Source organism: Bos grunniens, chromosome 25 (genome assembly GCF_055505025.1).
Source record: "Bos grunniens cultivar Pamir isolate PY7600 chromosome 25, Bosgru_T2T1.0, whole genome shotgun sequence".
NCBI classification, from domain to species: Eukaryota; Metazoa; Chordata; class Mammalia; order Artiodactyla; family Bovidae; genus Bos; species Bos grunniens.
This window is the reverse complement of record NC_141189.1, coordinates 15,966,373-15,977,064: the sequence shown is the minus strand read 5'-3', so window position 1 is coordinate 15,977,064 and position 10,692 is coordinate 15,966,373. Positions and strand designations below refer to the sequence as shown.

General features: G+C 48.3%; 1 protein-coding gene and 1 non-coding gene across 10 annotated transcripts in view; both read left to right on the top strand.

Annotated features, from left to right (window-relative positions):
- Positions 1 to 473: 473 nt before the first annotated feature.
- SRCAP (Snf2 related CREBBP activator protein) overlaps positions 474 to 10,692 on the top strand; it is a 30,669-nt gene continuing 20,450 nt past the window's right edge. For 5 of the 9 annotated variants that reach the window (XR_015154535.1, XR_015154536.1, XR_015154537.1 and 2 more), the window contains exons 1-13: positions 474 to 817; positions 2,250 to 2,323; positions 2,879 to 3,141; positions 4,417 to 4,668; positions 6,241 to 6,426; positions 6,655 to 6,795; positions 7,566 to 7,788; positions 7,904 to 8,181; positions 8,810 to 8,900; positions 9,041 to 9,130; positions 9,618 to 9,806; positions 9,897 to 10,225; positions 10,329 to 10,506. Coding sequence is in view for 6 of the 9 variants with exons in the window: in XM_086374857.1 (XP_086230983.1) it covers positions 3,088 to 3,141; positions 4,417 to 4,668; positions 6,241 to 6,426; positions 6,655 to 6,795; positions 7,566 to 7,788; positions 7,904 to 8,181; positions 8,810 to 8,900; positions 9,041 to 9,130; positions 9,618 to 9,806; positions 9,897 to 10,225; positions 10,329 to 10,506 (2,011 nt within the window). In the remaining 3 variants the exon portion in view is untranslated. Of the gene's footprint in view, positions 818 to 907; positions 1,114 to 1,513; positions 1,556 to 2,249; positions 2,324 to 2,878; positions 3,142 to 4,416; positions 4,669 to 6,240; positions 6,427 to 6,654; positions 6,796 to 7,565; positions 7,789 to 7,903; positions 8,182 to 8,809; positions 8,901 to 9,040; positions 9,131 to 9,617; positions 9,807 to 9,896; positions 10,226 to 10,328; positions 10,507 to 10,692 lie in introns of those variants that run through there. The other 4 variants (XM_086374858.1, XM_086374853.1, XM_086374856.1 and 1 more) reach the window with 3 other exon arrangements.
- On the top strand, positions 8,593 to 8,723 carry LOC147345121 (small nucleolar RNA SNORA30/SNORA37 family). The gene has a single exon (XR_015155135.1). It is a non-coding gene; the product is annotated as a small nucleolar RNA SNORA30/SNORA37 family (small nucleolar RNA).

The window sequence follows — 10,692 nt, the reverse complement described above, 5'->3', positions numbered from 1 at the left end:
ATTGAGGGAAGGGGGATAAGGGGGAAGACAGAGGATGAGATGGCTGAATAACATCACTGACTCAATGAACATGAGTCTGAGCAAACTCTGGGAAATAGCGAAGGGCGAGGAAACTGGGCGACCTGCAGTCCATGGGGTGGTACTGAGTCGGTCACAACTTAAGAGACTAAACAACAACCCTTGTGTAAGATGAAGCAGGTCTACATAAGTGGACTGCCATATGAATCCAGAGACCCATGCTCCACGGCTAACTAGCTAAAAGTACCTGAGAAATTGCTTTAGCACTCTGGGTGATCTATTAAAGTGGGGCGGACTCAACCGAGTTGGCAGCCGCAATGCAGCTCCAGCGGCAGGTTCCGTAGTGGATAAAAACGCTTCGTAGCGGGCAAGCGCTGTCTCTGCGCGGACTACATCTCCCAGCCGGCCTTGCGCTTCGGGCAGCGCCCTACGCTAGCACGCGAGCTTCCTCGCTCCCCCAACCTCCAGTTACTGTTTCTCGCGAGAAGACGGGCCGCGCCGGCGGTAGCGATAGTGAGCTGTGGTGGTGGCGGTGTGTTGGTGGTGGCGGCCGAGACGGCGGCGGCCATTTTGGTGAGGCCTCGGAAGCGGCGGCGGCGGTTCGCTGCGAGTAGCGTCTTCCACTTTTCCCACCGCCCGCCTGCATCACTGTGCCGCGAGAGGAAGCAGTGGAAGCAAGGCGGTGGTAGTAGCCGCGGGCCCCAGGGGAATTTAAAGGCCGCGAAGGCGGCGGCCAAGAGGGGGCCCTCCCCCCTCCTCGGCGGGAGGGGGGGTGGTGCGCACGCCCCCGAGGACGCAGGTAAGGAGAGGGAGACAAGATGGCGGACGCCTCACAGTTTCCCCCCTCCCCTGACGGGTGATTGCGCGCGCATCTTTCCGCCACCGCCTCCCCTCCCACCTTCCCGGGATGCTGCGCGCGCACCTTCGGCCGGGGCCCCGGGGCCGGTGCGCGAGGCTGTCGGCGCGCGCCCATAGAGACAGGCTCAGGGGGGCCAGGCTGGCCGGCGCTGGGCCCGGGCGCGTCTCCTCTCCCCTCCCGCCGGTCTGCGCACGCGTACCTGAGCGAGCGAGCGAGCCCTGAGAGGACGGACCCAGGTGCGCTCCTGCCCGCCCACCAACCCCAGCCCCCTCTCAGGGGCGCGCGGGAAGAGGAAGGGGGGCGTGGGGCGAGTAGTCGGGGCGCGCGCCCACCATATCCAGTCAGGAGCTAGGACCTGGCGGCACTAGCTCTCCCTTATCTTAGCCTTTCGCGGTCTGGTGGTGGTGGGGGGGTGCTCCCTGACCGGCAGGGATGAAAGACTGCCTAGCCTTGCGACCCTTGTGTGCGTGGGTTTGGGTTCTGGCGGGAGCCCCCAGGCGGTGCGCGCAGCCGGCTCTCTCCGCCTCCAGGCGCGCACGCGCGGGCCCCTCCCCCAGTCGCTCACGTTGGGTGGGGTGGGAGTCTAGGAGGGGGCGGGGCCATCTTAGGGCTAGTGGCAAGTTGGGGCAGAGGTCAGGGGTCACGCTGGGTCAGGCTGTTGGGACGCTTTGGGAGACGGTAATGAAGCCGGGGGTCGAGAGTTCACACTTCTTGATTCTGGTTGTTAGCGCGATTCCAGTGACTTGTGGAACAGGGAGTGAATCAAAGGCTGCGCCGTGGTTAAGGAATTTCCTTAAACACTGGGGAAACACTTCCGGGCCTTTTGTGGGTTTACCCTACCTATTTCCGGAGTATGGTTCTTTGCTTTTAGGCCTTCCTCACCTCTGAGTGCTACTCTAAGGTAGCTCTAGTTCTGGTGTTTGAGGAAGTGTCTTATGGGGCAGGTGTAGGAGTCGAAGTGCTCCCCTGAGGAAGGGTGGATTCTCCTGTGTTCAGCCCTCACTGGAAAGGAGAGCAGGCTGCCAGGCAGCCAGCACCTTTTGAGCTTCTGGATGTGACAGCTTTTTTGGCTTTGTTAATTTCAGCGGTTGGAGCCTTTTACCCTTCAGCTTTTTAAACTTGTTGTCGAGGCTTCACTTGCCAGCTTCTCCTCCCCAGCCAGAATCTCATATCCCTAGGAAATTCTGTTTTCACAGCACATGGTTTGTTTTTAATTTTTGGAAATGTGATCTTTTTCTATTGTAATTCTCTTCAGCCTTTGAACTGACTTGGGTTTATTAAAAAAAACTTCAAAAGTTGGTGTAAAGAAGGCTTTGATGGGTGTTGGTAGATGTGAATTAGTTCCTCACTGCTGTTTTCCTCCCTGTTTCAGGCGTGATTCCCCTCAGTACGGCGGCACCGTGGAAGTGCAGACTTTCACAGGGGGTGTGGTCTCAGCTCACACAGGTGAGGACTCAAATACTGCTTCATATACTGATGCTAATGGAGAGATGTTTAAGATAGTGATTGTGGTGCAACACAGTACTGGGTCTATGGATAGAGATCTGAATCACAGCCTGCCTCCACCAGGGAGAGTAGCACATTCTTTGGTTTTGACATCAGACTGTCTTAGTCTGTTCTCCTTCTCCTACTTCTTTACTGTGTCACCTTGTGCAAGTTATTTGGTCTGTTTGCCTTCTGATTTCCTAACTTATAAAAGAAATACTAGAATGTAAGCTCCATGTAGGTCAGCCATCTTTTCTGCATAGTTCTTTTTTTCAGCATGTAGAAGGAACTAAATAAACATTTATCATGGCTTGAAAAGTATCTGGTTTATAAGGAAGATGTGAGAATTATAGAACACATCAAGTAAGTACTAAGAATTTGACACATAATAGGTGCTCAAGAAACTTAAGCTGTAATCACTGTTCAGTTATCTTTATTTGTTAGTGTTATTCTTGGGTTTTAAAAAGGTTCTTTAATTTTTCTAAATCACTTTCTACTGTTTTTACCCTACTTTAGGTGCTGCAGAGGCCGGTGGACCTGAGCGGAGGCTGGGACGCCCTAGTGGGCCCCGGGCCCTGGAAGGCGGGTCCCGGTGGCCGGTGGCCCAGAATGAGGCCAGTTCCCAGCATGCCCTGCAGCCGGACGCCAGCCCCTCGGCCAGCAGCAGTGGTGACAACGACCCAGTCGTTCTTCAGGCATCCAAAGAGGAGCCTGGGAGTGGGACCATGCAGAGCTGCCCCTCCCCTGCTCACCCTCAGCTCCCAATCTTGCAAACACAGGTTCGAAAGTGGGGTAGATTCCTTCTCTGCTGCTGCTTTGGGCTGCTGGCTTTGAGGCAGAAGGAATGTGGCAGGTTTTAGCCATGTTTCCGTGATCCTAGCTAGCTAGGTAGCTGAGTTTGGAGAGTTTTTGATACTCAGGTGGGCTGTCAAGCCTGTTGGATACACATATTCTACTTTACATTAGTGTTACGTTGATCTCTAAGAGCATGGAAACTCCTTATTATCTTCAAAAGTTTGAATTAGGCCAGGTTGGAAATGAGTTTTGTGACAAAATGCTTTCAAGACTGTGTGCTTTGAGAATAGCTCAATTTCTTTTGGAACTGAAAGGAGGTAAGCTTTATAGATGGGGTATATTGATTTTCTTCTTATATTGAGGGAATGTTGGAGATTGGGGAAAAAAATCATGACTTTTAAAACTGGACAGACCTAGATTTCTATACAGTAGACTTTTGATGGTTATGGGTTTGATATTTGTAATTTGCCTGGGAAATTCTGTGACATAATGTCTTTCATAATTCAGTCGAGGTAGGAATTTGAATGGCATACTGTGAAGCTTGTGTGCTAGAATTTCATGAGTTCCCTCACTATCCGCAATTAAGTCGGACTTTGTTCTCTACTTACTATAGTTTGTGCAGTACCTTGTAATAGGTAGATGTTTGAGAACAGTGACCAACCCTCCTTTTCCTCTCCCACCTCTCCAGTAAAGGAAACCTTAACAAGACTAGTGATGAACATACAGAGGTTTGGGTGATTTGGGGCTTTGTTGTCGCCTTTTAAATTTGGTGGTAGCTCAGATTTATTTGCATTGATGAATCTGCCATACTTGCTGTGAAATGGAGGGAAAAATAGGGAGTTGTTTGAGCGGCAACCCACTCCAGTGTTCTTGCCTGGAGAATCCCAGGGATGGGGGAGCCTGGTGGGCTGCCGTCTATGGGGTCGCACAGAGTTGGACACGACAGAAGCGACGTAGCAGCAGCAGTAGCATGGAGGTTCTGAAAAAATCATTAAGATTTGAAGTCATGTGCTATCTTAGTATTTTTGAATTGGGGAATTATGTAAATGTCAGGCTATAATTCCTCTTGCATGATAAGTGTTTACTGGAAACTTGGCCTTACCATCTTGAATACCTTATTAAAACTATCCCAAATGCTGTGTTTATAAAAATGAGGTTGATACCCTACTCCAGAGTTTTTTCATGGGAAGATAGAATGAAGTAATGTACTAAAAACCCCTTAGGGCATTCATTTTATCTCTCACTTCTGTCTTTTCTAGATGGTGTCGGACGGCATGACAGGCAGCAATCCTGTGTCCCCTGCCTCATCCAGTTCCCCAGCCTCTAGTGGGGCAGGCGGCATCTCCCCCCAGCATATAGCTCAAGATTCCTCTTTGGATGGACCTCCAGGGCCCCCAGATGGTGCCACAGTGCCCTTGGAGGGGCTTAGCTTACCCCAGCCTACTGACCTGGCTAACAGGGGCCCAAAGTGGGAGAAGAGCCATGCTGAAATTGCAGAGCAGGCCAAGCATGTACGTATTGGAAAGGCCCGTGAAGCTTCTTGGGCGTCTTCTTCCCGGAATTCCTGTGTCCCATGAGTACCTAACACTTCTTTCCTTGTCTTTGATTTAGAATATATGCTCTGCTTTGACTTACATGATTTTGAGCAAGTTGCTTGAACTGAGCCTCTTTTTCTTTTCTGTAAAATAAGGATGGTGTAGTAGTTAATGGGCTACTTAAAAGTTTAAGTTGGCACTTCCCTGGTGGTCCAGTGGTTAAGACTCCAAGCTTCCAGTGCAGGGGGTGATCCTTGGTCAGGGAACTTAGTTCCCATATGCTGCATAGCCAAATGAAAAAAAAAAAAAAAAGACTCCACACTCCCAGTGTGGGGGGCCAAGTTTGATCCCTGCTCAGGGAACTAGGTCTCACATACCATAACTAAAGATCCTGCATGTGTTAACTGAGACCCAGTACAGCCAAGTAAATAAAAGTAATAAAATTTTTTTTTTTTAATTTTAAAAAAAGGAGTTAAGTTAAAGGAAAAAATAGACATGAAAGTGCTTTGTAAGCTAAAAAAAAATTCAGCTGGTTTCTAAAATTTACTAGTTTCCACTTTATGTTTGTCTCCTGTAGTCTCTGTTATACTTAGCAGAGGTAAATGTGATCTCTGGGCCAGCAATATCAGCCTTATTACCTGGGAACTTACTAGAAATGCAAATTCTTCACACCTCTTTTCTTCCTACCCATTTAAAACTCTAGGCATGGGGTCCAGTACTCTTAAAAGCAGTACAGATGATTCTGATGCATGCTCAGCTTTGAGAGCTGTTAGTCTAATATCCACGTCTTTCTTGGTATTTCCTTGGTGACCATCAGGCCATTTAATTCCCTGTTTCATCAATGGCTGTTAGTCCCTTTGCTTTAACTTTTGTCAGGAGAGGACAAAAATAATGAGGGCAGTTGTCCTAAGTTGTCCTAACTCACTTCTATTAAATAAAAATTTCAAGTGCTTTCATTTTTCTTAGGAGATATAATCAGTGTGGAAAGTATCATAATTTTGTTACACTAATCACTGTTAATCTTTTTTGTGTATGATTTTGCAGTAATCTCTACAAAATAAAATGTTTTAAAAAAACAATTACATCAATTGGACTTTTAGTATCTATTTATAAGTATGGTTACTCTTGTGTAAGAATTTGCCAGCCATGGAAATCCCTTGTAGCTAGAGTTTGCTGTCCCCAGTTCTCTGTGAAGCTCCCCTTGGGTTTTGTTTTCTCAAGTCTTGCCTATATTCATAAAGTGTGAATTAACGGAAAGAGCATGAAATCTGGTGTTTGGAGTCGTTGGACCTATTTTTAATTCTTAGTCCTTATCACTTCCTGTGTAGTCTCAAGTAAATCACTTCATCTTTCTGAAAGTTTTTTTAGTTACCTGAAGAGCATATAACATCAACTCTTGGAGCTGGTATTGATAATGTTGACTTAAGGCAAGCATATAATACTCAGTCCAGTCAGTGCCTATATGTAGTCATAGCCCAAGGATTCAGCCACGGTCATGAGATGAAGTATATGTCCAGTAACTTAATTGATCTAACTCTCCCTTGTTAGGAGGCTGAGATTGAGACTCGAATTGCTGAGCTGCGGAAGGAGGGTTTCTGGTCACTGAAGAGGCTCCCTAAAGTGCCTGAACCTCCCCGCCCCAAGGGCCACTGGGACTATTTGTGTGAGGAGATGCAGTGGCTCTCTGCTGACTTTGCTCAGGAGCGCCGTTGGAAACGGGGTGTTGCCCGTAAGGTATGTCTTCAACTGGGCCTACTCCCTTCCATTTTTGTTTCAGGGTTGCTTTTCCTTGATGGTTGGAAGGGAACCAAACATAATAGTGTAGGGTGCTTACAAATGCCTCTAGTCTCAAGAGGCAAGCTATGACTCCACTGGATTCTTGGCTTTGATTTTTCTCTTTGCTCTTGACATGGGGAGAGGCCAAGGGTCTGGCCTTGGAGTGTTTTCACTTCATTTCCACAGGTGGTGCGAATGGTGATCCGGCACCACGAAGAGCAGCGGCAGAAAGAGGAACGGGCCCGGAGGGAGGAGCAGGCCAAACTGCGCCGAATCGCCTCTGCCATGGCCAAGGATGTTAGGCAGTTTTGGAGCAATGTGGAGAAGGTAGGCAGCAGAGACTGGGAAAGGGAAATGCTTTGGGTTTAATGGGTGGGTAGCATGGTAACAGGAATGATCAGAAATTCTCCTTGAGAGAGTAAATAAATATGATTTCCTGCAATGCTAATGACATTTCTGTTGTGTGTTGGACCTTTCAAGCATTGAGTGCTATGAGAGAATTACAGTGGAAAAATACGGGCCCTGCCTTTGGTGATTGTTAGTAGGACTTTTTGACTTCTCTAGGCCATCTGTCCTTTGCAGGGCATTCAGCATGCTTTTTCTAAAACCTGCCTGTGCCGTTTAACTGCTTAAGTAACATTTAAGTTCTCATTAATTGAATTGCTCCCATATATCAACATTAAGTTGTAATTGTTTCTTAAGTATTATCTGGCTCTGTCTATATTTTCATTCTTGTATCTTTCCAGTTCCTTTCCTTTCCACTTCAAACATTGTTTTGTATATCTATGGCCATTTACACATGCTTTTTCTGCTGCTAGGAATGCTTTTCTCCTTATTTTCACTCAGGGAACACCTACTTAATGTTTATGATTCAGCTCCGGATACATTTGTAAATCTTTCCCCATTGCCTGAGAGTAAAGTAGCTCTTCTCTCTCCTGTACTTCCTTTCTGCTTTCCTTGGAAGCATCCTTAAGGTCGTTTAGCTCTTCCCTCCTGAAAAGCCCGGGCCTAGCATACAGGAGGCTTCTCTAAATGTTGAGTAATAGTACAGAGTAAAAGATTATTTTGGTGATCCCTCCATTTCCTGTTTGTGGCAGGTGGTACAATTCAAGCAACAGTCCCGGCTTGAGGAAAAGAGGAAAAAAGCCCTGGACCTGCACCTGGACTTCATCGTGGGGCAAACTGAGAAGTACTCAGACCTTCTGTCGCAGAGCCTCAACCAGCCGCTAGCCTCCAGCAAGGCTGGTTCTTCCCCTTGCCTTGGCTCTTCCTCAGCTGCCTCTAGTCCTCCACCCCCAGGTTCCCGGATGGATGATGAAGGTGTGTGTCCTCTTTAGCTCTGTTACTCTTCCTCATGTACCCTTTCCAGAGCTGAAAACCCACCCTGTGGCTTGCAGGGCCCCGTGGACTTTGTGACCTTGTTCTCCTGCTATAGATGGGGACTTCCAACCCCAAGAGGAGGAGGAAGAGGATGATGAGGAGACGATTGAGGTTGAGGAACAGCAGGAAGGCAATGATGCAGAGACCCAGAGGCGTGAGATTGAGCTACTTCGTCGTGAGGGTGAACTGCCACTGGAAGAGCTGCTCCGTTCCCTCCCCCCTCAGCTGCTAGGAGGGCCTTCCAGCCCCTCAGGAACTCCCTCATCTCATGAGAGTGACACCCGAGATGGTCCTGAAGAAGGGGGTGAAGAAGAACCCTCTCAGGTGTTGAAGGTATGGCAGATGGGGATAGAAGGTGGATTCAGAGTAGGCGCAGAGGGAGAGCCTCAAAAGGACTGAGTTCTTCTGGTCTGTAAGGTTCATTGTGGTTTTCAGGAGTTCTCCCTGGTCTGAGCAATTGCGCTCTCATTTGAGGATGGATGGGAAAGAATCTGGGTTTGGGCAAGTTACAGCCTGAGATGGGCATATTTCTGATGTGTGGAAGAATATACTGCACTCTTTGGATTGCTGTGTGACCTTGAAAAAATAACATACCTTGGCCCTTGTCACTTCTATGAAATGTCGCTAATACTCATTTGCTGGTTTGGACCTGGGATGGTAACCTTGAAGTCTCTTCTGGACCTAAGCTCTGTTTTTCCATGTGTCTGAGTGCACGGGGTTGTTGTTGGGGGCTGTATTTCTTTTCTAGCACTTTCACAGGTCCTCCCCCAGATCGTGGGGCCAGGATTTGGTAGCTGGTGCTAAAATTGAAAACCCTTGCTGATATCTTTGCCCTGGGACTGTGTCAGTGGCAACTGTCAATCGATGGGACAGAGAGTATTCTGACATCTTACTCAGTGTTGGGTCTTTCCCTTGCTGCTCTAACCATAGGCTTTCTCCTTTCTTATCCTCTGCCATTCAGGTAAAACCCCCACCCTCAGTCACACAGCGCAACAAACAGCCTTGGCATCCAGATGAGGATGATGAAGAGTTTACTGCCAATGAGGATGAAGGTCAGACCTGTTCTCAGTCCTGTTGCTTCTTACCCCTTGAATCATCTGAACCTGACGTTTCAGGCTTTTTCACCTCTTCTACTTGGACTGTATAACCTGAACTTCTGTCCCACTTGGTCTTGTTTCATTCTCTTGCCTAGCGGAGGATGAAGAGGATACCATAGCAGCTGAAGAGCAGTTGGAAGGGGAGGTGGATCATGCCATGGAGCTGAGCGAGTTGGCTCGAGAAGGTGACACCAGATGTTTTTACTGAGTATCCACTTGGTCTTTCTGTGCAGAATGCCAGAGATAAAGAGATGAATAAGACACTTTATCCCTCCTGGAAGAACTCTAGATCTAATGACAGATTTATAAGTGAATAGCTATAAATAGAAAATTATGACTGGTTATGGTGGAAATTCGAACATAGTGATGTGAGAGCAAGTGAAGGGAAGAACTGTGGGAATATGATAGTGGCCTTGTTTAACCTGAACCTTAAAGGGGAGATTCATTAGATTGATACCATCCTTGCCAATGAAGGCAGTGCCATCCATGGTTCTGGCCCGTGTTAAGGGGCTTAGCTGAAAGTAGCTGGTGCTGAAAGTAAACTCTTTGCCTCCCCTCTGACCTGGGCCTAGCAGTGTCTGCAGAGCCTGAGGTAAAATGAACTAGCGCCACTCAGACCTCCTGTTTTTCCCCATGAAGCACCTAAAGGCTTACCATTCACTTCTCTTTCAGGTGAGCTGTCTATGGAGGAGTTACTGCAGCGGTATGCAGGAGCCTATGCGTCTGATGCCTCTGCCCCAGGTTCTGGGAGTAGTGAAGAGGAAGATGAGGATGAGGTTGAGGCTAACAGCTCTGACTGTGAACCAGAGGGGGCCACAGAAGCTGAAGAGGCTCCTCAGGAGGATAGTAGCAGTCAATCAGGTGAATGTGTGGTCATGAGGGACGAGCTGGGAAGGGCAGGTACTGGAGGAGCAGCTATGATGAACACTAAGCCTTGGTCTTGTGCTTTAGACTCTGCTGAGGAACAGAGTGAGGATGAGGATGAGGAACATTCGGAAGAGGAAGAAACAAGTGAGAGCTCGGAATCAGAGGAATCCGAGTCTGAGGAATCTGAGGAGTCCCAATCACAGAGCCAAGCAGATGAGGAAGAGGAGGAAGATGATGACTTTGGGGTGGAGTACTTGCTTGCCCGGGATGAAGAGCAGAGTGAGGCAGATGGGGGCAGTGGACCTCCCACCCCAGGGCCCACCACCACTCTAGGCCCTAAGAAAGAAATTACTGACATTGCCGCAGCAGCTGAAAGTCTCCAGCCCAAGGGTTATACCTTGGCCACTACCCAGGTATATCCAGGCCCAAGCTTCTGCTTTCTCAAATCTTCACTTTCTTGTTTCTCAGTGACAGATGCTTCAGTTCCGTTGAGATACCTCTCTTCCTCTCTACCAGGTGAAGACACCCATCCCCTTGCTCCTGCGGGGCCAGCTCCGAGAGTACCAACACATTGGGCTGGACTGGCTGGTTACTATGTATGAGAAGAAGCTTAATGGCATTCTTGCTGATGAGATGGGGTTAGGCAAGACCATCCAGACCATTTCCCTGCTTGCCCACTTGGCCTGTGAGAAAGGTAATTAGGCAGGGCCCTTCTCCTTGGGTCTTCCTGGCCAATTTCCTGAGAAGCTTGTTTAATGACTTCAGCTGCAGCACCATGAAACCCTCTTGCTGCTAAGTAGCTTTATTGAATCTAATCAGTAATTGTATAGAGAGGTCAGTGTGGGCACTGGGATTCTTTTTTATTTTCTCCTTCAATTTT